This window comes from Mobula hypostoma, chromosome 11 (genome assembly GCF_963921235.1).
Source record: "Mobula hypostoma chromosome 11, sMobHyp1.1, whole genome shotgun sequence".
NCBI classification, from domain to species: Eukaryota; Metazoa; Chordata; class Chondrichthyes; order Myliobatiformes; family Myliobatidae; genus Mobula; species Mobula hypostoma.
The window spans coordinates 107,685,902-107,713,601 of NC_086107.1; the positions used below are offsets into that span (position 1 = coordinate 107,685,902).

A 27,700-nucleotide genomic window follows, 5' to 3' on the forward strand; every position below is an offset into this window, starting at 1 on the left:
TCTCCTCTCCTGGGGTGTTTCTCTGTGTTCATTTCCAAGGGCCAGGGAATCATAGATATTTTCTCAGCTGCCCATTTTTTAAACAGTTAATTACAATGGACAGTTGATGGGCTACTTAATTTGGTTGCCAGCATGAAACTTCATCAAAGCCACTGAATAGTTAGTAATATGAGGAAGCAAATTAAATTGTAATCAAGAATGAGAAACCCATTGGACCCAATCAAAGAGGTGGGTTGGATCTTCCGACAAGACACCGAGGAAGAGAGGAACCGTCCAACACTGCTGCTCCTGAATGGAACAAGCAGCAAGTTGTCTGGCTGCTGAGACACTACATAGATGGTTCTTCCTTCATCCCAGAAACAGGGAGACTTGTGTGACATCTTTTGTCTTGGCTCACCTACAGACTTGGCTGGGATCAGCTAATTTTCCATAAGCTAAATATCTTACCTGGATTATGTAGCCTGTTTAGTTCAGTGTGCTCCATGACACTACTCTTCTCCAGCTTCTCTATTCTAAGAGTTGCAATTTAAAAGAGACAAGTTGGGCAGGTATTATATTTCCCCATTTATCATTTCTGTTTGTTAAATAGGGTTTTGTAGATCTTTATTCACTTTGACAGAAACATAGCAAACACCATTTTACACCGATTAACCTCATTTAAATGATGTGACCAGATCTGATCTGGAGTCTTAAGGAACCCAATTGGACAAACTGATTATAACTCTAAATTCAAATGTTCATGCCCTCGCCTTTACTGAGAGAACAGTAATCAAATGTCATGATTGCTGTGGTCACTTTTTCTCCTTTGATATAGCCAGATAGCAAAGATTTGTTAATGGAATCAATGTTCTGGACACTTGCAGTTGGATCAGAGTTCAGTTGGCTGTGCCCCTTGATAATGCTTAAAATTTAATGGGTATTTGTCTCATGATGGTTCTTGGCAACCAAGATTTATTCTGGATTATTCACTTTTTTTTAAGCTTTCTTCAAGATGGTTTCAGGTTTCTTAAATCTATTGTATTCAACTCGGATATGAAAACTTTCATTGTTAATTTTTCCTTCTGTTTTCTTTTCAAAGACTGAAACATTAATTTTTGGTTGGTATTGGTCGATGGCCTGTTTTATCTTTGTTCCCTGTTTTTAATAATCCTGGAAGTATATTTTGTCAGTGTCAACTATGTTGAAAATAATTTTGAAACACTTATTCGAATAGATATTTACATTTTTCTCATTTAATATTTCAGGTGTTAGTTACATGTTTTGTTTTCTTTTGTAGACACAAACCCTGGGGGTGCTGGTTCAAATTATGCAAATTCTCCTTGGGGTTCTGGATCATCCAGCACTGACCTCAACCACGGCTGGGATAAGTTAATCGTAGACGGGTCTGATATGGAGGCTTGGCCTTGCATCACAGGCAGAGACTCTGAGTCGGCTTCGGAACACATAGATAACGAAGGTGCCTCAAACCTTGGCTCTGAGAAGAGCCAGCCACCTGGAAGTGGCGCTGCCAGGAGTTGCAAAGGAGCTGCAAACCAGTTCGCTGCTGGGGGCGGAAAGAATGAATGTAAAATGGGGGCCTGGAACATGGGCCTTGTGCCTAAACCCAGTCACGCATCTTCCATCTCTTCGGAGAGCAAAGACGGACTTAATAATTGGAAAAACTTGAGCAGCCCCGATGGAGCTGGCCTTGGGTTGACCTTGAACCCAAACATCAACCCATCGGCCTGGCCAGTATTGGGCCAGGAGGGCACTTCTGGAAAAGGGACTTCGGAGACGGACATTTCGAGCTCCAGTGCACAACTTAGTGCAGTAGGTCAAAGCCCTAGGGATCAGGATGGTACTTCTACAAGCGCCTGGGCAAAACAGTCTAAAACGGAAAATGCGGGTGTTACATGGAATGCTTCTGTTGGAGAACAGCCTCAATTTCAAGCTCTTAACACTGATGGACCAAATAATGGCGACACTAACTCTTTGAATGCAAGCTCACAGAGCACTGGGAACCCTTTACAAAATAAGGGAGTGTCTGAAACAACAGGGAATGGGACCTGGAATATGCCCTTAGGAATGGGTTTGGGAAACCCCTTGGTTTTGAATCAATCTGTGAGCACTGAAGCCTCATCCGAAGGCAGTATTAGAGGAACTATGGAGGGACGGGCAACTGGGGGTACTTGGAATACTGTTTGGGGGTCTTCTGGAACTGATTCCATTTCTGGACAAAATGGTACAGGAGCTGATGGCAATAATGGACGCAGTGGCGATGATGCAGCAAAGAATGGCTCTGGTGTGAAACAATTACTTGTGAATAGATCAAGGACTGAATCATGGGACAATAATGGTGGATCCTGGGACTCTGAGACACAAGACCCCAATAAAGCAAAAAACTGGGGTAAAGGGAACAGAACAGCATCTGGTAGTGCTCAGGGTTTGTGGGGTCAACAGCCAGGGACTGATAATCAGTCAGAAGGAGATTGGGTTGGCTCTGCTAAGGAACAGAATTGTGGCACAGGCGGATGGGACAATCACAGGGTAAATCCCCTCCCAGAAAACCAAGGAGAGAATGCCCAAATTTCCAACTGGGCAAAAGCCTCTAGTTCCACTGGGAGTGACTCTGGTAGTCGAAGCAACAACAAAAAGGGGGGCTCTGACAACCACCCAGGAGGACGGCGCTCAAACAAGGCTGATCATCCTGACCAAGAAGAAGTATTACAAAGTGTAATGAACAGGGCTGATCTAGACCCAAGAGTGCTGTCAAATACTGGGTGGGGCCAAACTCAGATAAAGCAGAACACAATTTGGGATGTCCAGGAGTCGCCTAGGAATGAGAGGCGCACAGACAAAGGAACAGAAGGGTGGGAGAGCACTGCCACTCAGAGCTCTAACTCAGGGGGCTGGGGCGAAGGGCCCAGTCAAACCAGTCACTGCACCTCTGGGTGGGGAGATGCTCCGCAGTCTTCAAACATCGAGTGGAAGGATTCAAAGACTCCAAGTGGATGGGTGGACCCAAAGAACAGTCAAGGTTGGGGAGGTGGAACACCAGAAGAGAAAACACCATCTTGGAATGATGGGCCTAGAATGAAGGAGCCAGGTTGGGGAGCAAGACAGCAACAAACTCAAGGATGGCCGGCCAATAATGGCTGGGGTGATGGAAGTGGGCAACCAGCTGAACAACCAAAATCAGGTGGCTGGGACAGTTCAAACCCGAGATGGGGTGAAAGTGGTCGTGGTGATGTAGGATCTTGGGGAGGTGGTAGTAGTTCCAATCCTAATCAAAGAGGTGGGTGGGAGGACCCCCCAAGACACCAGGGATGGGGTGAGCCATCCAAAGCAACCACTTCTAATTGGAGCAAACAGCAGGATGTGTCTGGTTCCTGGGGCACTGCCTCCAGTAGTAACCGACAGTCAGCACCAGGTTGGGGCTCGGCACCTGTGCCCATGCCTTCTTCTGCTGTTCCACCTGCAACCATCCCAACTTTGCCAAAGGAGGAAGAACCTACTGGATGGGAAGAGCCTTCACCTCAGTCCATCTCCCGAAAGATGGAGATTGATGACGGCACCTCAGCCTGGGGTGATCCCAACAGCTACAACTATAAGAATGTGAATCTGTGGGACAAAAACTCTCAAAGTGAGAGCTCTGGAAGTGGGCCGTTGCCTCGTGAGCAGAACGCATCAAATGCAGTTACAGGACGTGGCTCCACGTCAAGTTCTGGTAGGCTATTGCTTATATATTCTTCCACTTTTTGCATTCAAATGTACAAGCAAGTTGTTGATTTGTATCAGACGTTCTGTGGCACATCACTTTATGCAATTTGGGGGGCATTTAATGTACTCTCTACATTCATGGCCATGCTAATAAAGGTTAATCTTTGAGTCAATGCAGCATTGTTTCACCTGATTCCTCTGGAGGAGTTGTTAATTGAGGAATGATTGATCTGGAGATACTGGAGTAGTTTTCTAGAGTACGAGGTGATTCCATTGAGACATTCAATATGATGAGGGATATTGACAGGGTGATGCTGAGAAATTGTTTTCCCATGGCTGGAGAGTCTAGCAATAGAGTATATTATCCCAGGATAATTAATTTAGAGATAGGTCGTTTCTTTGAGAGTTATGAGTCTTATGAATAAGTGGATGAGTGGTGAGGCCTGAGGGGTATGTTGTCTATACCTGTTCTTTGCATTTTTATTATATTTTGCTTTTGCAACAAAAAGAGGAGCTAAATCACTTGTTCTGGTGGATAAGTTGAGTCTTAAATTGCAGCATTTAAGTTTTACAGGCGAAGAAACTTCCATGTTTGTCTCCCAGAATTAATTATGTTATTTTGGCTGGGAAATGATTTGGTTAATGTTTCTAAGTTGATCCTTATCTAGTGAAGCCTTCTGGGGGAGCTGCCTTTCTGCAGAGATAAGTTTTGTCTGCCTTTCCTGTGAATGGTCTGCTAGTACCTGATGTCTAGGCTTGAACACGTAGTAGCAAGGTGGACAGTGAGGCATAGAGCTTCCAGTAAACTATATATCAAATTCAGACAACACACATCAAAGTTGCTGGTGAACGCAGCAGGCCAAGCAGCATCTATAGGAAGAGGCGCAGTCGACGTTTCAGGCCGGGGTCTCGGTCTGAAACGTCGACTGCGCCTCTTCCTATAGATGCTGCTTGGCCTGCTGCGTTCACCAGCAACTTTGATGTGTGTTGCTTGAATTTCCAGCATCTGCAGAATTCCTGTTGTTTGTGTATCAAGTTCAGAGTAGGGATCAAACAGAATGTTCATCCATTGAGTGTTAGGATTTAATATTCCTTATCTTTGTAGAGTTAAGTTCCAAACATCATTACCTGATAATATAAATCTTGAGAAATGATAATGTACCGAGATGGTAAATGTCAGTTCTAATTATGGGTTCAGAGCTCACTATTACAACAAATTCTCAGATTCTGGGCTGATCCATCATTTGTTAATGTGCAACTGAACCTTGTTGACTGGGGAAATTCCAGACTGGGAATTCCACATTGGGATAACCCTTGGGCCAGCAGGAGGAAAATCTGCCATCATAATCTGGTCTCCATGACGCTCTATTTTAAATAGAAGTTTAGAGAAGGACAGTGCACTCTAAAACAAAAATGATTTACTCTTTTGGAATGGTTGTGTTTTGTTAGCTAAGACTGGAGTGCATTATGTCTTTTATTTAAAAAGTATTTGCATGCCAGCTTTATTGCTGCAGTGAAATATTGGTCAATTATGGGGTCTGTCTTTCTGTAAATTATTTTGGCTACAGTTGAGCAGACAGAGTCAACTTTGGGTCCCATGAAAGTGGCGCCAATTCATCTAGACTGGAGTGCAAAGGGCCAACACTCCTTTACAGCGCTGAGGTAGTTCTACCTTTCTTAGAATGCAGTTACCTAAGGCCTCACCTGCTTACTTGTGTAAAAGATCTCAAGGCAAAATTTTCAAGAAGAGATTGTGTCCTTGCAATACTCAACCTTCGTGCAACATTAGCATTACAACTTATCCAATTATCTCATTTGATGTTTGTGGGGGCTTTCAGAATCAGGTTTAATATCACCAGACAACAGGAATTCTGCAGATGCTGGAAATTCAAGCAACATACATCAAAGTTGCTGGTGAACGCAGCAGGCCAAGCAGCATCTATAGGAAGAGGCGCAGTCGACGTTTCAGGCCGAGACCCTTCGTCAGGACTAACTCAGTCCTGACGAAGGGTCTCGGCCTGAAACGTCGACTGCGCCTCTTCCTATAGATGCTGCTTGGCCTGCTGCGTTCACCAGCAACTTTGATGTATGTTGCTTTAATATCACCAGCGTATGTTGCAAAACTTTACAGCAGCAGTACAGTAAAATGCATAATAAATAAATACAGAGAAAACAAAACTCTGTGTATATTACAGTAAGTGCGAAAAAAAGAGATAAAAGATGCATTACTTGGTGTATTGGCTGTCATTTGTATTACAGTAGTGGTAATGATTCAAAAATAGTTAATTGCTCCGATGTGCTTTACTCTATTCTGTAAGGTATATGGAAGGTGACTTCTAGGATTTAGATCCTCACTTTTAGTTCACAAATTACTTAATGCGTCAAAACCATCTTAATTTGCATCAGTTACTTGGTAAACTGGATATTTTTTCCCAATTCTTAATACAAATTAGAAAATTTGATAACTACACATCACAGGGAGATCTCCCCCAGTGTCTTAGCATGAGTTGTGTAAGTTTTGTGCTTGTGATCTGTGCTGCTTTCAGAAATTTTACATATAATTGTCGCCCTTGTCTGTGTAACTACTTTATTCTGACTCTCCTGTAACCCTTTAAATTACAACTGCAGGAAGGGTTGGCAGCAGGTGCAGATTGATGCCGGGAAGTCCGAGTTGCAGTGTATGCACACACAGGCTTTTTTGTGTCCTACGAGCTGTACCTCTTTGCTGGTGGAAGAATTAATCTCTGAATTCCATATGCATGTTGTAGTTTTCTATCTCATCACACCAGACAACAGCAGAGATCCTGTTATTTTGAATCTGAGTTGTGATTTTAATGAAATGAGCTAACCATAATTGGAAAATTTGTGTTTAAATCTGAGTCAGCTGCTTACTTTGTGGGTTTCAACAAAACACAGTAGAACGTATTACTGATGCCTTCTTACTGGTCAGTGGAAGGTTTTTCAGAATAATAAAAATGTTATTAACATGGTTAGCTTTTAGTTGTGGTAAGCTGACATTCCCTGCAGCAATGCTCACATCTTTAAGCTTAAAATACATACAGAACCTTTGAATTTGACTGCCTTGGCTAAATGGAAAGAGCCTATCTTTCATGTAGCACGTGCTTGCCTGCGGTATTTGCTTTAACAATGGTGACCATTGCAAGCTGAATTTATTTTTCTGGTGTATTGTTCGCAGTTCCATGGGGATACTCAACTTTGTTTTCCTAAAAAGATCAGCTCTCTGCAATGCAGTTGTGAGGCAGCAAGCAGGGTAACCCTTTATAAAGTGGAATGGAAAATGAAACTGTTTGATTTCACCCATTGCCATACCATTTTTTAAAATCCTGTTTTGGGTTTGAAGGCATTGTAAGAAGAGTGTGGGTGTTGAATTAAGTCAACATCTGTACTCCTTATTAATGTCGGACACATTGTGGTACTGAGTTTTCAGATTTTTATAATGCCTCAATGACTCTGAAAGGCTCACTTAAACAGATCCTTCTCTTTGCTCCACTACATCAGAGTGAATGCCACAGAACAGAGCAATGCTGCCTGAAGGGAGCTAGAGTGGGAGGATTAACAGATGGTTGTTGGTATTCAGGGCAGGACATATTGGAGAGAAGGAAAAATGTGAGTACAAATTCCTAGCTGAGGGCTCTGGATGAGGGTAATGCTGGCTAAGAGAAAGCTGGATCTTGAAGGGGAATGCCATATCAGAATGGCAGCACGTAGTAAGACAGATGTAGTAAATTCAACAGAAGTTATTAAGGATTGGAGGTTGGTATAAATATTAAAATTCCAGCAACTTAATTTGTCAGCATTCAAACGCTTTGGTTTCATTGGACTAAATGATATACAAATCTTAAATTGTGTTTAATTATTGAATACGAGAAGCAGATTTAGTTTCTGACTGCCATGCCCCACAGCTTTAGCTTCAATCTGCTCAGCTGAAATGTTGTTATTCCTCGCCACGCCTGTGGTGCATCGGGTGGTAACCTTGTCGCTTCTTTAGCATTTTTGTTTTGTGTGAAACCGAGTTGCTAGCTCGAGGCTCAACCCTGCACAGGTAGAAAACATGCAAGAAGCTGGCCAGCACTCGCCTCAAAGTCCAGTGTTGGTACCACTACGTTGCTGGCTGGACTCTGCTCACCTGAAAGAGCATTGGTTAAAGGCATGTCTGTAAGGCTAAAAACAGTGCTTCATCTCCAAAGAGTCACATTAAAAAAAGTCACTTCAGCAAACTTCTCACCAGAAGGTTGCTAGGGTTCTCAGAATCATGTTGTGCTCCTTTGATAAGGAAAGATTTCCCACAAGTGCTGCATTCAGTCCACTGACTCATTATGAAGTTGTATGACTAATGCAACAGTATCAAGAGATTATCCCACTGCTGACATACACCTGTTAGAGTATAAAATTGAATGTGTAAGAAATGAATTGAATGCCTACTATATCACAGTGGTTATTACAGAATGGAGTAAATAGACTTTAGAGCCGTGCCACACAAGTAGGGCAATGACTTGTTGAAAAATTCTAAAACTTTAAAATCCAGTAAAAGTTGGAATTTTACTCTAAAATTGCAATGAAAGGCGTTTGCCTGGAATAGATTAGACACTTGCAAACACAGCTTGACAACAGGCTACATACTTTTATTTTGGAAGATTCTGGAATCACTAGAGTTTAGCTTCATACCATGACGCAGTTTTCCTGTCTATTGCTTAATCTTTCCAAACAAGGTGTCCAATTCAATACTGTACTAGTGCTTAGCTTCTGTAAGCTCGAGTAACTTAGTTAAATTACCGAGTCTTGGAATTTCTGATCACCTGCTGTTTATATTTATTTCATCAATTGAAACAATGAGCATGACAAATTGTCGTAAATTCGACTTTTAGGAATAATCCCAATGTTTTGTGTGACTAGGTTTTAAAAAATTTTTAGCTGTGCATAATTTTATCTTTTAATTCTAATTTTGTTAGCATTCTTTCAAGCAGTTGATCTAGGCCTATACTCACTAGAGTTTAGAAGAATGTGGGGGTGAGGGGTCTCAATGGAATATTGAACGGTGCCATAGTAGTGTAATGGTTAGCGAGACCCTTTTACAGCTCGGGGCATCAGAGTTGGAAGTTCAATTCTGCCATCTGTAAGGAATTTTTATGTCCTCCCAGTGGGATGCGTGGGTTTCCTCTCATGTTCAGTGGTGTGGTTCATTGTGCTCGAAGGGTCTATTCCATGCTGTATCTAAATTAAATAAAATAATTAACTAAACCTTGGTAGAGTGGACATAAAGAGGATGTTACCAGTAGTGGGGAATCTAGGACCACAGGGCACAACCTCAGAATGCAAGGCATCCCTTTAGAATAGAGATGAGGAGGAATTTTTTTTATCCAGACTGCCGCAAACAACTGTGGAGGCCAAGTCATTGGATATATTTAAAGCTGAGGTTGATAGGTTCTTGATTAATAAGGGTGTCAAAGGTTACTGGGAGAAGGCAGGAGAATGGGCTTGAGACGGATAATAAATCAGCCAGTGTTGAATAGCAGAACAGATTTGATGGACTGAATGGCCAGATTCTGCTCCTGTGTCTTATTTCTTGCACTGGACTTGTATACCTGATGGCTGCTGATCGGGGACCTTACTGTTCCAGTTATTTATCACCTTTGATGGTTGAGTGACCAGGAACCTATGTCCAGTGATTTTTTTTTGTTTGTAAATTAATTTACAAATTGCTTTAAATTTTGAGTTTTAACATGCCAAATGTATCTTTTCAGGTTCAAAATCGATACAGGATGGGTGGGGAGGTGGTGATCGGCCTACTGTGGCAAATACTCGGCCCCCAAGCTGGGAGGAAGATGATGATGGGCCAATAGGCTTGTGGAACAGTACTGGAACTCAGGAGAGTAGCTCACCCTACAACTCCTCTAACTGGCCCGCAAGCGGGAAGAAAATGCACAAGGTATGAAAAGGAAAAATCGTGATGGTAATCCAGTTGTGGAACACTGCAATGAGGCCACTCTCAGGTTGGAGGAGCAAATCCTCAAATTCCCTCTGGGTAGCCTCCAACCTGACAGTATGACATTGGTTTTTCTAACTTCTGGTAATTCAAAGTTCAAAGTAAATTTATCATCAAAGTACATATGTGTCACCATGTACAACCCGGAGATTCATTTTATTATGGGCATTCTCAATAGATCCAATAACCATAATAATCAAAGAAAGACACACGAACAGGGCAGACAACTAGTGTGTAAATAGACAACAAACTGAAAATACAGAAAGAAAGAGAAGTAATAATAAATAAACATGCAATAAATATTAAGAACATGAGATCAAGAGTCTTTGAAAGTGAGTCCATAGGTTCTGGGAATAGTTCAGTGATAGAGTAAGTGAAGTTATCCCTTCTGGTTCAGGAGCCTGATGGTTGAAGGGTAATAACCATTCCTGAATCTGGTGGTGTGAGTCCTGAGGCTCCTGTACCACCTTCCTGAAGGCAGCAGTGAGAAAAGAATGTAAGAGCATCTCCTGAGTGGTGATGGTTCCTGTGCTGGTTGGGGGGGGGGGAGAGGGGAGGTTTTACCCATGATGAACTGGGCTGTATCGGCTACATTGGTGTTTTCATAACAAGCTGTGATGCAGTCAGTCAATAGACTGTCACCCCTTCTCCCTTGTTTTTTTTTAATTCCTCTTTCTGGCTCATCCTTCTCTTCTCACTTGCCAATTACCACCTTCTGATGACTCTCCTTCACTTTCTCCCACGTCCCACTCCTAACAGATCACTCCTTCAGCCCTTTACCTTTTTCCACCTATCACTTCCCAGTTTCTCACTTCCTTCCCCCTTATCTGGTTACACCTATCACCTTCTACCCTGTGCTCCTTCCCCTACCCTCACCTTATTCTGGTTTCTTCCACCTTTTTTCCCAGTCCTGATGAAGGGTTTTGGCTAGAAACATCGACTCTTTCTCCCTCTCCATAGATGTTGCTGACTTGCTGATTTCCAGTATCTGCAGAATCTTTTGGTTATCTAAAATATTTCCACGATTTTTGGAGCCTAATTTCAATCAACTTCTAGACAGAAGCTGAGGCAACCTCTTGTTTTGCATGCTGTTTCTTATTGTGCTATTTTGATCTTCTTATTAGTTTGAGACACATAAACAAATAGATAATGTCTATGAGATTTAGCATCAATAATTGATGGTATTAATCTGTTATCAAATGAAAAGGAAATCTAGCAATTGTGTGAGTTGGGAAGTTTTGGGAATACATCAGGTTTGCTGTTATCTGCAAAAAGTTCAAGAAAGATATTAGATAATGTAACTTGAGTAATGTAACAGAGAACCTCCCTGTTGTATTTCAGGTTTTCAGAGTAACGAGTTTATTTTCCCCCATTTGTAGTTGCAACAGCTAGAAAACACTCTTACAATTATGGTGGGAAAGGTGGTTTGCAGGAGGGAATGATTTAGCAAACCAAAATATGTTTAGATGCACTCTGAGATTATGCAATTTCCTAGATAGTGCATAGTTAAAATTTTGTATGAAGATAGAAATGTAAGTAATGGAAAACAACAGTGAGTAATAGCATTTCCTTTCTTTGAGAATAAAAATTAGTCATATTTTCTGATGCATTTCTAGCTAGGATCATTTATTTCTGTTGTACAAGGTTAGGCTGTTGAAAGCATATGCTTGAATTTAATTCATTGTTTCTTAAATTATATAAATGCACTTGTGAGATTGTCATGCATGTTTTCTTGACGAGTTAGAAACCTGGTGGGGTGAATATTTGCAATAGCACAAAACATATTTGGCTTCTTGAAGGGTTTGGATCTTTTGTGGTAATAGATTTTATGGTAATGAAGCTTTTCCAGTTTTCAAAATCATTGCAGAAACTAAACTCATTTAAGTTGTCAGATCATTTCTGTTTTGTGCAGAAATTGTGTATCATCTTTATACTAATTCACTGTTTCTGATTCATGTCTGTGCTGCTAAAACGTATGTGATTTGGATCACGGTACATCTTGTGCAGAGTTTTGTTTAAATTGATAAGTATATAGGAAGGTTGCAGTGACTCCTGCACACATACAACTCAAAATGGTGAGCTGAGCAGTTGCTGATCTGCTGACAATGAGAGTACCCGCTCCTTGCAGTTTTCCTTGTAACATTTCTGGTCTGCATCACCCAACAGTTCGCATGTATTTCACACAAACTGGTACTAAATTGATTATTATTTGTTTCCAATTGGAAAAGGTTGATTACAGATTATCTCTACATTCTTAGAAAACTGTCCGTTTCTAACACAAGGCCTTGTCATTTGTGCCTGTGTCAAGAAACGAGTTGAAAAATCCAGAGTTTGCTTATTTTCTGTTTCACATCAATTCAGTGAGTGAATTTCATTCCATTTCTCATTATTTTGGGTAATGTTTGTGACTTCTGTTGGGATGAATTTCTGTAATCCAAATGGCTGTATTGCCTGTATTGCGAGGAAATAGCAGTTCTAAAGTGATGTGGTCAACAGGAAATATGAACAAAGGATGAGAGTCTGTATCCCACTAGACCTACTCTATTCAACGCTCTCTAAAATTGTATGTTCCACAAAGATTGCCTTTCTTTTCTGTGAACTCCAGTATTGATTGCTTTGCTGCAGCTATGACTGCTTACATCCAGAAGATTTTTGTCAAAGTGCCACATAAAAGGCTGTTGCACAAGATGAGAACGTTGTCTGTTAGCTTGTCGTGAAAACTGATCATTACACAGGAGGATGAGTCATTTTCGGGCTAAGAGGATATAATTAGTGGAGTGCACTAATTGGCTGTTCATCCTTGATTATTTACTATCTATATTAATGATTTAGAGGAAAGAAAAGTACAAGACATCAGAGTTTTCAGATGATATGGAAACAGTTGGGAAGGCATGGTTGTTGGAATGAAGATGCAACAATAACAGTTTGTCATTATATAGCACAAAATGTCCAAAGTTTTTCACAAGAGCCCTTTAAGAAACTGATGTCAAACCACACAAGAAGATTGTCACCAAAATGTTAAGTTAACTGTGAAGTTAGAATGGGACTGGATGGCTTTGGGTTGAATGACAGAGCCCAGAGCCTGGATGTTGAAGCATGACAGTCATTTATGGAGCAATTCAGTTCAAGATAGTTGGGTCAAGTTACAAAGTCTTGGGCTGGGGAAGGTTGTGGATGTAGGTGAGGCTAAGAGCATGGAGGGAATTGAATATAAAGCTGAGCTTTTTAAAACTTGAGGAATTGAATCATGGGAAACCAGTGCAAATTAACAAATTTGAGTGTGTAGTGGTACAAAGATTACTGTCTGCTTCTATGTTCTGCTTGTGCAGCCAAATTCCAGGGTTGATGGTGTTCAGTTATGTTTATAAAGCTGTACGGTTTAACACTGCATCTAACAGGTATTCTGATTGAAGTATTTTTTTGGCTCGCCCTCTCCCTGCCTTGTCATATTAGCTTCTAGTGATATGACGTGATAGTCTGTAGTAGCTTTTTGATTCATTAGGGTAAAAATGTAAATCCTGTGTGCTGTGTGACAATTTCCTTAAAATGCAGTGATAAGCTGCATTGGTTTAAATGTACCAGTATCAACCATGATAACATTTCTGCCCCGAGGTTTCAGGGAAATGCATTTCTTTTTGCAAGTTTTAGGTGGCTTTTTCTGCAAAAAAGAAATGAGGTTAGAGGGGGGGAAAAGAAACAAATTGTGAAGTAATCCTTTTTGTGACCTAGTCCCTGAAATTAGGCAAGACTTAAATTTTCAGGGTACCTATGCAATCCTGGGGATAGAAGGAGAAGTAGCATTGTAGTTCAAAAAGGTTTAAATCAGTTGAATGGGATAATAAAAGACCATTTCAACAACAAAAATCTGAAAAAAAACTTAATAAATACAGAAAATTCGCAGAATCAAAGTCAAAGTAAAAAAGCTTAATGATTTTGACTCAGCTGATTTTACTATTTTTCTTCTTTTCCTCTAGGGCTCCATGAAAGGTGGGAACAATGACACATGGATAAACCCTCTCTCTACTCAGTTTTCCAAAATGGGATTACTGGTAAGAGCAGCTTTACTGAATATGCTGAAGCCCTGATGTACCTGCTTTGCCAGTTAAATTTACCACATTAAGCCTATTGCTGACTAGACTTAGCACTGTAAGCTTCATGTCAAAAAAGTAGTTGTGTGACAAAAAAATAAGACTAACGATTGTTGTACGTTGTTGTGCCATTCAGAACCAAATGAAAATATCAATACTCTCATCGTTTATTTATTCTCCTTGCAAATGTTTTTATCAGTGCAAAATATACAGCAGAAAAGAACCACAAGCTTTAATGTGCAATTCATTTCCTGTGTTTTGCCCTTAATTTTTTTTACCTCAAATTTCACCAGCAGTTCCTGCCACCACCAGACTTTAGACTCTGCAACTTTAACTTGAAGTCATATAACACAAAATGTAACATATTAGGTCTTGCTGACACATAACTCTATATAGGAAGGTTCAATAATTATGCAGCTGGGTGCTTTTAACAGTTCAAATGGACTAAATACAAGAATAAAGTGTTCCAGTAAGATTTATGCAGCGCATTTTGTTGTGTTTTATACTACAGCCGACATAGCCTCTATGTCACAAGAGGCTTAGAGTAATGAGGCTTGGTCAGGCTTAATATTGCAAATTACGCAACCAATCCCAATGATGACTGACCATTACATGATCTGCAGTTTCGCAGTGAAAATGGCAACAAGTTCAGAGAGTGAAATCTTGCATTGGTTCATAATTGATTAAGTCCCTCACAAGAGATATCATTTCTGAACTCTGTCTTAAAACCACACAAGCCGGCGATATTCAGGAGCTATATAGCATAAAATGACAATATTGGGTTACAGCCAGCATTTATTTATTGCCTAAAAGTCTTTAAAAAGATTGGGGTTATTTGTATGTTTTGTGGTTATCGCTATTTGATACTAGAGATTACAGTTGCACATATCAACCCTAATGCTTGATTGGAGGCACTTGGGGTTATTTATTTGTTTACTTAGCGATACAGAGTAGCCCCTTCTGACCCATCGAGCCGTGCCGCCTCAGCAACCCCACAACCCCGATTAACCCTAACCTAATTACAGGGCAGTTTACAATGTCTAATTAATCTACCTGGTATGGCTTTGAGACTGGAGCACCCAGGGAAAACCCACACATTCCACTACAGAACGGCGCCAGAATTAAACTCTGAACACTGGAATGCCCAGAGCTGTAACAGCATTTTGCTAATCTCTACACTACCATAATTGTTTCTAGTAATAAGAGCAAACTATATATATAGAGGACCTTAACTTTCTGTGGAGGTACTAAGTAGGAATGTTATAGCAGAGGGTTCTATTTATTGTATACTTGGAATACAGTGTTTTAGTCTGCTTATTATTTGGTTCAGAGCTGTGTTCAGATTGCTATTTTATTGTAGGTGCATATTATTAGTATATGGAAGAAATAATAAAGTTTATGATTAGTCTACCTGTGCGCGTGCTATAAATAAGGATTTAAATTGGAAATGGTTGGAGCATTTTAACAGGAAAACCCTGTTATTTAAAAGCTCTTGGAAGAATTTTAAAACAATTGTTAATGATAATCTTTTCATCCAGAGATCAAATTTAACCCTTACCAATTTCGTAAAATGCTTTCCTCTTTTGCTGAATTCTGATCAAATAGGAATGTGCTGAACATAGATTGTCAGACATTAATCCTTCCTATGGTTTTTGAGGGGTGGCTTGGTCAAAAGAAATCTAGCAATAAGGGGCAAGAGGAAACTGGCTTTAACATTTGAATGTTTTATTTGTATTCATGGTATCCTTGCTTTACTTGCAGAGGGAGTCTTCCGAAGACAGTGTTGGTAACAAAATGGACTTAACTGTTGGTGAGTGTTAAAACATGATATAGGCTATTTCAGACAGAGAAAAGATTGCAGATCTGGTACTTGTACTAAATTGTACTCTTATCAAACAATATTCAAGTGATAGTGCTGGGGTTGAAAATTGATGATTGCAATCTTACTACCTTCTATCGTGAATGCTAAATATTATTTGGGTGCATTTCAGACCAGTTGCAATTCAGTTTAAAACAGAAGATGCTGGAAAGACTCGGGAAGTCAAACAGCATCTCTGTGAAAGAGTCTCAAGTCTGGGACCCTTCCTCGTATAATTCTCTTTCCACAGAATCTGCCTGACCTGCTGAGTTTTTCAAGCATCTTTGGTTTATATTTCAGATTTACTGCATCTGAAGTTTTTGTTTTGATTTTTTGGTCTCAATAACTTGGCTTTTCCTTCATGTAGAAAACATCAAGTGAAAAGAGTCCACAACTTCATCAATATTTATGAATAAGTTAGTCTTCCGCAGTCTGGCTGGCTTTCAAGAGGGGTTTCACTGGACCAATTATCCATTGAGAGAAAGCCAAATCATAAATGCCAAAGCCTAGGACACTGCATTCCAGTTCTTGTCAGGCTTTATTAATAAGGTAGATCAAGATATGACCTGTGAGGAGGTCACAAAAAGTTTACAGAAGGATGTAGATGGGTTGAGCACAAAGGCAAGAAAATGATGGGGAATTCAAGGTGAGATTGCTTACTTTCATTAGGAAAAAGTACTTTATGGGCGGCTATTATATGTGTAATGATAATGTACAAATGTGACCATCTAGGAATGCAAAGATTTATTGGTATTTACCTGTGCTAGATTCTAGATTCTAATGGTGTAGGTGCTGGGAAGCCATTTCCTTGGTAAAAATCTACAACTAGGGAAATGGGCTCAAAATAAGTACTAATTTATTTTGAGGTTAAAAATTTTTCAGGGATCTTATAAACCTTTGAAACCTTTTACTTCCAAGAGTTATGAATATTGAAATGTTAAGTATATTCAGGTTGGGATTAATAGATTTCTGGACTTTGAGGGAGATGATAAATGAACATGGTTGCTGAATATTGGAGCAGATTTGGGAAATCTGTATGGCCAACTCCTATTTACTCTGGCTAAATATCTTTGTTAAATAAGCTTAGAATGTGAATGGAGGCTTTGATTTTCTGGTCTTGATTATGGTGTCCTCTAATAACTATATACTGTTGAATAATTAATTATGTCCCTTTTGGGTCGGGTGGGGTGCAGATTAATTGGGGTTCTCTCCATAGTTAAGCTTCTGCATTTTTAAAAATTTCTAGGTGGTCTACCAGACAAAAAGCTGGAATCTGATAAAAGAGGAATGAACATGGATTACAATGGAATGATGAGGAAGGATAGATCGGGATTCCGGCCATCAAATTCCAAAGATTCGCCCACCACAGACAGTGGACCCTACTTTGAGAAGGTGAGAACTGTGGTGGTAGTCCGTCGTACTTGATGATAGGAAACCTGTGTAGGATAGTCTCCGTGGAAAAGTTGTTGCACTGGGGCAGTTTCACTCTTGACCTCGGAAGTCTGGGTTGAGTGGCACTAATAGTCATTAAATGGGGTCGTCTTTGGTTGCAGTGGATGACCATAACTTCATCCGTGCCTCATCATGTTCTTTGCTCTCCACAGAGCATTGCAGAACGCCTTCCTGGCCATCGGATCTCATTGAATATCTAATCTGCCCTGTCTGCAGGAGCTGATTTTGCAAGCTAAGACAGGCATATCCCTAGAGCAAAAGGGTATGAGGCACAATGGTTACTCTCACCTGCTTTAACCCACATGTCAAAGCAGTGTATTGTGGTGTAGCCACTGTTGTATGCAAACAGCTAGTTGGAGTCACAGGTGGGGAACAAAGGTGAATGAGCTGCCCCAGATTGGACACAAGCAGCCCCTTGACTAGAGGTGCTACCCTTTCCTAGACACGCCATGCATCCCTGTTGAAACCTCCACTAGTAGAGAATATATACATTTATGTAAACTTCTCAACTCTTCCATAAATATCTTAAACACATTTATCTGCTAATCCAAATCTAATGAGATCTGAAACTCGAGAAAATCTGGAGATGCTGGAAATCCAAAGCACGCACACAAAATGCTGGAGCAACTTAGTAGACCGGGTAGCATCTATGGAAAAGAGTAAATGTCAACTGTTTACTCTTTTCCATAAGTGCTCCCTCACCTACTGACTTCCTCCAGCATTTTGTGTGTGTTTTTCTAATGAGATTAGATTGTGTTTTGGGTTGGACCTGATTGTGTTCTTCAAAACATTAGGGATTTGAATGGCCAGGCCATTCAGCTTGTACTTTATCCAAGTAAATTTTACTATGTGTCTGGGTGTGGCAACTGTGTAAGGTATTACTCAGCCAGGGAACAAATGAAGGTCCTAAAGATTATTTTCAGTAAGTGACTTCAAGTTTGACTCTGTGTCGGTGGCACAGTGTGATACACAATGAGTTTGGGCTGGGATATTGCCCAGGATCAGCAGTGGCTTTTCTAGTGTTGGCCTCAAGTTTGCCTTGGTATCACAGTCAGGCAATGTCATTCAGTGATGGGATAATCAGGGAGGTTGGGCGGTGGGGGGGGGGGGAGTGAGAGTGGAGATTGACAGGAGGTGCATGAGGGACTTTGATTGTCTTTAATGTGTGTAGGTATCATCTGACTGCATCATTTGTGGTAATGCGATTTTCTGCCTGCATCTCTAGGTTGGGCGTGGAATAAAATGTTCAGGCCAGATTTGGACTGGGTGCAGTTATGTCAGGTTTTAATTTTCACTTTAATTTTAATTCTGAACACAATATCAGAGAGAGGAACAATTTTGTTAAATAATATAGTACATCAAAAGACATTGGAAGATCACCTATCACTTTGCCATGTATAGATAGTAGATGTTGGAAATAGATCACTGGAGAGAGATAATTAATATTTTGCATTGAAGACTTTCCATCATAACTGGCAAGTGTGACAGAAGTGTATTTTAATCATGGAAGAGAAGGATGGGGGGGGGAAGTAAATGATCAGTTAGTGAAGTGCAGAAGAAATTAGATGGTATGTGAAAGGGAGAAGCAAATTAAATATAAACAAAGCTCTGGAAATATCTGGGTCATCAGATTTTTAGCTTGTAACTTTATTTCTTTGAAATTAAAGGGCTATTAACCAAGAGATAAGGGTGTTCAGATAGTTTTGTGTGAGCTCCTTAGATCCACTACATCTGAATGGAAGCACCCCAGCTGGATATTATTGTTAGTACGGGCTATCACTTAAATCCCACTGCCCCTTTAAGTCAGAGTCAAGAGGTTAACTATTGAGTGGAGCCACAAGGGAACATTATTTTTCGCCTCTGTATCATTTGCATTTAAGGTAGTTGCTTATCAAAAAATGGAAGCTCATCATTAGTTTGGTTGTACTAAACTTGCTTTTAATTTAAATCTAGAATTTAAATTTTTTGCACAAATACTGAGATTTTCATAGAATATTTCTTGAATTGATCAACTTCCCCTCTACCTTTCTAGTTCCTTGTTAGAATTAAATTTATGATCTGGTTTGCTCTAAGCAAGCTATTTTCTATTTCTCTGTATAATGCAAGTGGAATGTGCTAATTGTTCAGCATATTGATTTTAATTATTTATTATTGAGATAGAGCACAGAATAGCCCCTTCTGGCCCTTCAAACCACACCACCCAGCAAACCCTCAATTTAATCTGAGCCTAGTCATGGGACAATTTGCAATTTCAAATTAACCTACCAACTGGTACATCTTTGGACTGTGGGAGGAAACTGAAGCACCTGGAGGAAACCCACATGGTACAAATTCCTTACAGGCAGCGGCAGGAATTGAACCCAAATCATCTGTACTGTAAAGCATTGTGCTAACCAAATTTGTGCTGCAAATTTGGGAGCTGCTGTCGCTTTTGTGAGCCCCTTCTCCTATCTTATTCTGCCAAAGTATGAGTCTAGGGAGCAGAATTCTGTGGTATAAGTACTACAGATTAGTAGAAGCTTCTGTGCCCATGATGTTTTTTCAACTATTTACTTCCCGTCTAATTATAGTGTGTTAAATCAGAGTAGAGAGAGTGTAAACCAGCATTGATCACATAAATGCAATTCTAAATGGACAAATGAGTTTGTTGCATTAAGTATTAACAGACTTGCATTACTTGCATTATACAGAGAAATAGAAAATAGAAATTAACAGTGGGTTCTTGGATTGTTAGATTAGACAAGAGAAAAAATATCCTGCAGTAGAAGAATTGCTGTGTTGCTGTAGAAAGCTAAGTTGTTCCCTGTGTGTGATGAGGGGTTTTTATGTGAAAGTTTGATTATGGCACTAATATTGTCTTACTGTGTGCGTGAGGCCTAACTGCTGTCTTATTTTTGTTTCTTCTTCCCGCTCTACCCGCAAATCATTTTTGTGCTGTTTCCTTGTCTGTTTCTTACCCCTACCTTCTACCCCTTTCTTTCCCCCTCCTCATCCCTAACACCAACTGCATGCTGATTGGCTAACCGTCCTTCAGCTGACTTTGCCTTTCTCCAATCAAGATGGGTGCCTGTCTGACGAGGCACCTAACTCGCCCTTCTCCCCTCCTCCGAGCTGCAAGCTGTCTCCCTCGGGCACTGCTCTACCCACCGCCAACCTCGGCTGCATCGGCTCTGGTTTTAACATGCAAAACCTAAACGCTAGACACGTAAGGGTTCTTTCTGAATGTGTCTTGTGAAGGGATGTCATGATACTATGCAATCTAAGTGAGCAAATCTTAGTTCTTTTTCTGTCTACACTTTCCTGTCACAAGCTGAGTCCACCAACTAGTAAGGTTATCAATAAGTGTTCTATAAGGAGCAAGTTTAAGCCTTGCCCCATTTTCTCTCTCTCTCTCCCCCCCCCCAATGCTTTTAGGCAGGCCTCTTCATACTTATTTCTTTCTGTTTTTCATTTCCCTTGTCCTCCATTCAATCAGTTGTATTTTTTGTACCACAGCAACATTGAAAGTGCACAGAAAAAGAGTACCCAACGATTTAAGAATTGTCATAATTGGGATGAGTATAGTGGGGAAAAGTGCATTTATTTTATTAAAACATTGCTTGATATGTTGTAAAATGTCATTTGTTATGATTGTGTTGTGCAATGAAGTGCTTTCTGATCATTTATTGGTACTTCCCCATGCACTCCCAAGAAAGATTCATATTGATTAATTTCTTGCATGGCTGATTTTATTTCTGGGGTCTTTTTCTATCATATTTTTGTGATGGTTTGTGCTAAATTGGGAAATGTTGTCATTCATCAACAAATGTGCCCATCATACTCCACTTTCTATCCACAAGGGAGCTGGACTCTCACGTGCCTGAGCTTAGGCAGAGAGAGTTAGGACCTCCTGAGTGGTTGTGATCTGTTCTTGTCAGAGTTCAGTTCTGAAACCTAAATTCCCTTCCTTGATCCCTCCCCTAAATCACTTGTGTACAATGTTCTCTTACTGTTAAGCCAGGCAAGACCCTAAGGTTACAGCAAACTACTCTGCTGCAGCTCTGTAGTTAAGAACTTAGTGTTTAATCCAAATCCTGACCGCCCGAACCCTCTCGCATTTTAAATCTGAAATGCTGTTTGTAACAGTGCATTCAAAGGGCAAGCTGGAGGATCAGAGGATAGAATAGGTTGGGTGGAAGGATTTGAATGATGATGGTGATGTTAATTGTTGTGGAGGATATTTGCTATGGTGAGTATTATGCAATGTTATGAATCAGTCAATTTTAAATGATAGCTGAGGTTCCATTGTGGCTTCTTTAACAACACTTTTCTGAAGAGAAAAGAATAACACCACCAGACTCCAGGTGGGTTCTGAAGCTGAATCTCTTGTGACATGTAGGAGGTAGCTTTGCAAGCACACATGGGGAAAGTAACAAAGTGCTGAGGGAAGGTGGCTAATCCATTTGGACTTCTGTAACAGTTTCTTTTGCTGCAATTTCCTACATGCTAAATGGAATGTTGCACAACTTCACGCAAGCAAGGGATTTCTTTCTGTCCTGGTGTTTGTGACAATAAATTAATCTGAACTATGGGGATTGCATAGAATTGCTATCCTTTACACTGGGCATGTGTGAATGTTTTTGTGTTTCCTGTGGTGATTCTCCTCTTGGCTGGATTAGGCTTCAAGTTAGACTGTATAAAAATATTCAATGCAAGGAAATTTAATTGATTTAACACTTGTATTAACTCTCTTCCTGTCTGTTTTTGTCTCTTACACACACAGAATGGCAATCATGGTTTATTTGGCAGTAGCACAGCACAATCCAGAGGTGTGCACGCGCCCCAGGTGCCGTCCATGAATTCATCCCAGCCTAACCTTCGGGCTCAAGTGCCTCCGCAGTTCCTGCCCCCTCCTCAGGTATGTAACATGGAGTCCACTTCGACTCACTCCCCTTTATCCTCACGGTACCTTCATTTGGAGAGAGTGGGCTGCATTCTGATTGGAGAGTCTGGATTTTGAGAGTGATCAGTTCTTGGTTTTGGAATCATACACAAAGTCTAGGCTAAACATTGGATGTTTGACTGAAATTTTTTTTTAAAGTGCTGGAAGTTATCATGATATCCGTGGAGAGAGAACCGCCTAACATTTTAGGTCAATGGAAAATCATTGTTTTGAAACATTAGCTTCGATATTTTTTTTCCCAGAGATGCCATCTGATGTACTGAGCATTCTGTTTTTATTTCAAGTTCTAGCTTTTGCACTTTTTGGCATTTGGATGTTTAACAGTGGGTGCCCATTGTGAAAACTGAATCATTTTCCAACACTGGTATGCTCTTAGTATAAACTTCCTTATGCAGAGGTACCGGACATCTGATGCAATGCTGTCATCTTTGCTGCTTGACCTGATGTCCTTAATTGTAGAGGATATTAGCAGAGTTAAATTGATAAATGTATTTTTTAGTTTTGTTAGGTGATATTTATAGTTTCATCTATTAAATGCTAAATAGATTTTTTGGCTTGTTTGCAGGTTCCTGCCCCTATGTTGAAGCATGCCACTCCAAATGGTGCCCTGAACCCAGCCCTGTTTGGCCTCGGTCCTCAGCTAACCCCTCAACAAATAGCTATGCTCAGCCAACTTCCTCAGCTTCCACAGTTGGTGAGTACCAGTTCTTTCAAAAAGAAGCCCACGTGTCCTAGTACTATGGCATGATGTGCTCTTTAATGGATGTATCTTCTCTGGTTGGACTCTATTATTATAGATCATTTACATAGAAAACTTGGTGCTGAAGAGCATTGCTGCCACAACTTTTAAGTGTGGCTTTGCACTTCATTTTGTGGCTCACTATCATTTTGATGTTTGTTCTTTGGCAATTATAGCTTTATTTCATTAAAACTCCAAAGCCTTGCATGTGATAATGGGTGGTATCTGAAAGGATGCACAGTACTCAATGCTTGGAGAGAAATGACAGATCTAAAGAGCTATTAAATCTATCCCCCATTGCCCTGCTCTGTGATTTGAAGACAAAGTAAAGAGGAGCAAGAATCTGGTCTTCCCTTTCATTGTGATTTCCTGTCTGTGGTTCACTGTGACTTCTCCCCACACAGGCTTACCAGCTGTTGCTTCAACAACAGCAGCAGCAGCAGCAGCAAGTTCTGCAAAACCAACGGAAGCTGTCTGCCGCCGTCCGACAACAACAAGAACAGCAAGTATGTGATGCCTTAGATGGGGAATCTGTTGCAAATTCTCTTTAAAATTTTTTCCCACAGTGCTGGGGAATATTTTTTATTCTTTTCGGGAGCTTTACAGGATAGATCTGGAGATGATATTTTCCATTAAGGAGTGTCTTGAACTAGAGTAAATGGTGTATTGTAACATCTATTGAGATACAGGAAAGAACTTTGCATGCTATCCAGGGGGATAATTTTATATGTAAGTACATTGAGGTAATACAAAGAGGAAAAAAAAACAAGTGTAGAATCAGTGATAAAGATTTCAAAGGAAGTGTTCAATCATCCAGGCCAAAAATTTCACCACCCTGAGGGTAGGCAGTCTGCACCCAGCAAGTTTGTGGAAACCTGGTTGCTGAATATTCAATACAGATACAGAAATTTCAGAGTTAAAGAGATAAAAGTGATGTGGTTAGTGCAGGAATGCGGCGCCAAGGAATATGCGGAATATGTTACTGAATGGCAGAGCAGGTTTGAGAGGCAAATGTTTCTTACCCGAGATTCCTTGCCCTATTTATTACCCTCTTTGCTAGCAATTAAGCCAGGAGTGGTAAACCATCCAAACACAAAGGACACTCATGACTGGTGCATTTCTGCGAAATAATTTGTAATTCTCCTGTCACAGTTTATAGTTTTGGTGGTGAAACAGAACAGATTTTATACGCTTTCTTGCGGCCAATCTGTGCTGTAGCAAAATGCCTTTTACCTGTTTGATATGGGTGATTGTACTATTAGTTCAATAGTATATCATGTACCAAACCAAATAAGATTGAAATATTAACAGAAATGGATAAATTACAAAATTATCCTTCTGCCAGATTTCTGTCAAATAACATCCCCACTCAAGATGGTTGTATGGCCATTTACCTTGCAATATGAATTGGTGCAGGGATGGATGATGGCTGAGTCAGTGCATCCAGAGAAAGCTAGATGTTGCATCTGCTGCATAGATTCATGTGAGTCAGGGCAGCAGTGTTGTGACTTGTAGCCTTTGTGAAACTGAAAACTGCAGACATTGAAATTTTAAATTAAAAACAGGAATTGCTGAAAATACAGACTAACGTCCTCCAAGAGGATCACAAACCTTGTGTTTTGGAGGCTTATGTGCCTCAATGATCTGGAGAACTATATCGGTTGGAGTCAGAGCTTTATGATTTAAGCCTTGGTAAAGTCATGCCAAATAGGTCAAAGGGTAGAAGCCAGACTAGGAGTGGTCCACCAGTCCTCTAGGTTTGGGAGTTCAATTCTGAACTATAAAACTTGACTGGTAAAATAAAATTATGACAGAAATGGCAATGATGAATCCTTCTACCCCTGAGTGTAGCAGTATTTCTGAGTCTCCACCTGGGACTTGCATGACTAACGGTAGTGAAAACTGAGGTACTGACACAATGAAGGAACCCCTAAACACCACCAGAGATGGGGGACCTTCATTGGTGCTCTAAATGCCAGCGGTGGAACAGGGACAGTAGAGAGAGATACAAACAGCTTAAGCCAGCATTTAACACTACATAGTCATATGGTGAAGATTCACCAAACATTTTGAGTTCTGTTGCTAGTCATGTACTCTGAAACAACGAGAGTAGATGCTTAGCACTAGAAGGCCAGGCAAGTGTATTGATTTCAGTTGCATTTGGACATGATATTCTGTGGGGATAGTATGAGGAAGATCCAGTGTGGAATTGGAGGGTGCTATTGAATGGATCCTTAGCCTCAGGGAGAAGATTACATTTCATCATCTGCTCTTTAACTGCAATGTGATGGAATCACCCCAGTTTCCCTCAGTTGAAGCCACTTTGTGTTCAGATGCCAAGATAGCTTTTAGCACAACACTATCTCAGCTCGGGGTGTTGGAGTTCAGAATTTAATTCACGTGCCACCTGTAAGGAGTTTGTATGTGATTTGTTATTGAAGAAACCATGAGTCCTGTCCTTGTAAGGCAGATCCTACAAGAGGCTTGTATGCTTTACTACCCAGAAGAAGTAAATGCAATTATAGAATTTCATCCCCTTTGACATTTTCATGGACTGTATCTGGTAATGCAGCATTTGCTTTCTTAAGCATTGTTTGATGTGTCAAAACACGGTACTTTGAGGAGAATCCAAGATTTACAAGAAACTGTAAATGCTGGAATCTGGAGGAACAAGCAACCTGCTGGAGGAACCTAGCAGGCTGAACGGCATCTGTTGTTTGGTCCATTGTCCAGATGACCTGAGTCCTGATGCAGGGTTTCAAACAATTCCCTTCCTCCAGCATATGCTGATTGATGTGCTGAATTCCTCCAGCAGATTATTTTGAAGCTTGTAAACTGGCATACTGGCTGAGATGGAGGAGCTGACTGGATAGAGGGAAGGGAAAACCTGAGATGAGACCAGTGAATAAAGGAAGACCTGAGATATTGAACTTGTACTTTTCCTTTTCCATAGCTTGTTCGTATTGTTAGTGCCCTGCAGCAGCAACAGCAACAACAGCAGCAGCATCGACACAACAGCACCCCAGGGATGAAGCATTCTCCATCACACCCTGGCATGCCCAAGCAACATCTGGATAATGTGCCTAGTTCTCTTCCCTCTGGCCTTCCAGACTTCCAGACCAAAGGACAGATTCAGCCAGGCTACCCAATGGGTGAGTTCCTTCATCGGGTTGTTTTGTAATTTTGCTGCTGTTTAAAGCATTTTCTTAAACTTTTACAAAGCTTAAAAGACCATAAGACATGGGAGCAGAATTAGGCCATTCGACCCATTGAATTTTTCTGCCACTTGATTATGGCTGGTTTATTTTTCTTCTGAAACTCATCATCCTGCCTTCTCCCCATAGAGACCCTCGCTAATCAAGAACCTATCAAAAACTACTTGAAATATACCCAATGACTTGATCTCTACAGCTATCTGTGGCAGTGAATTCCACAGATTCAGCACCCACTGGCTAAATAAGTTCTTCCTTATCTATGGTCTAAAGGGATATCCTTCTATTCTGAAGTTCTTCCCTCTGACCCTAGAATCTCCCTTTATTGGAAACGTCCTCTTCACGATAACACCATTTAGTAGATTTTGGTGAGATCTTTCCTTACTCTTTTAAACTGCAGCAAGTACAGGCTCAGAGCCATCAAGTACTCCACTCATTTCATTTCCGGAGCTATTCGCATAAACCTCCTCTTAACCCTCTTCATTGCTGGCACATTTTTTTTTAAGATATGAAGCCCTAAGTGTTAGTGTTATGGTTTTGAAGTCCTCAGCAATAAAATACTTTTCACATTTCAGGCATGAGCTCAAACATGAACGTAAACCAGTTAGATGTCAACAGTATTGTAGGAATGAAAGAACCTCAGTCGCAACAATCACGGCTCAAGCAGTGGACGACTATGGATGGTCTCTCTCCTGCCACTCCACCACCAGATCACAATCCCTTGAAAAATGGTAACTGTGCAGACATTATGTTGGGTGTATTGAACTCATTACTGGTTATTCTGTTTGCTTTTTCTCCTGCAGTTTACAACCTTTTAAAGCCAATATCTGTGTCACTTAATCACGGTTATTTTTGATGCCTTCTCTTTTCAACCATGGATGTTGTGTACTTTGCCTTTTGATCAATTTCACCTGCTGGTTACAAACAATTTAAGCACAGTTTAGACATAAGTGCAATGAAACGCCCACATGTAATAAACTAGAGAGTTGGAGCCCAAGTTAAATTGCTGCTCAATTTGAAAATGCTAGATTGGACTGTGTTCCCCAGTTGACATTAGGTTGACTTAATGTAAAGTGAGCCTGCACTGTTGAACAATAACAATAGTTCAGAGAGTATGATTTCAAATTGATGTTGGATTGGGGAATCTGTAATGGCTTGCTAGTTAATAAAATTTCACAAGTTAGTTTTGACATCTGTGTTAAAATCTTGGTATGTTTCATATGAAAAGTCTTGAGATACAAAGAAAGAAATAAAGATGCCTATTAACTTGTATCGCTACTCCTAAGGAAATGAGACAATTCTAAGATGAAAAGTCTGGGTGGGGTAAAATTTGGCAGCCGTAAGAGTTAAATTTTTATTTACCTCCATTCTTATCAGGATCTCTTACTTAAAATGACGTTGTGAATGATGCGGTGAGTTACATCGATAGACTGCTTTGGCAGCTGAGAATTTGTGCTATATCCAGAGCACTCCTCATGGAAACAATTACCTTTAGGATTCAAGTTGCATGTAGCTCTAAGTTCGTTTTTTTTTATTGGGAAGTGTGTTAGAGAGTTGGTTGTGAAAGTGGTTCATCTTAATATTTTTTGCTTGTTAAGTTTTGAAATTCAGCTGAGTGAGACTATACCTTTGACCTGAAACTAGGAGCAAGCTTGGAGGACCCTGTCCCCTGGTATCACTCAGCCACCAGTCAGCACTGTAAAGCA

At 40.5% G+C, this 27,700-nt stretch overlaps 1 protein-coding gene across 4 annotated transcripts in view; it reads left to right on the plus strand.

Annotated features, from left to right (window-relative positions):
- Positions 1–27,700, plus strand: part of tnrc6ba (trinucleotide repeat containing adaptor 6Ba) — a 191,735-nt gene that overhangs the window by 154,652 nt on the left and 9,383 nt on the right. For 3 of the 4 annotated variants that reach the window (XM_063062833.1, XM_063062834.1, XM_063062837.1), the window contains 11 exons: positions 1,277–3,706; positions 9,462–9,646; positions 13,678–13,752; positions 15,553–15,601; positions 16,896–17,041; positions 20,136–20,306; positions 21,864–21,998; positions 22,609–22,737; positions 23,187–23,288; positions 25,736–25,934; positions 26,570–26,725. In XM_063062833.1, the coding sequence (XP_062918903.1) occupies positions 1,277–3,706; positions 9,462–9,646; positions 13,678–13,752; positions 15,553–15,601; positions 16,896–17,041; positions 20,136–20,306; positions 21,864–21,998; positions 22,609–22,737; positions 23,187–23,288; positions 25,736–25,934; positions 26,570–26,725 (3,777 nt within the window). The remainder of the gene's footprint in view (positions 1–1,276; positions 3,707–9,461; positions 9,647–13,677; positions 13,753–15,552; positions 15,602–16,895; positions 17,042–20,135; positions 20,307–21,863; positions 21,999–22,608; positions 22,738–23,186; positions 23,289–25,735; positions 25,935–26,569; positions 26,726–27,700) is intronic. The other variant, XM_063062836.1, reaches the window with a different exon arrangement.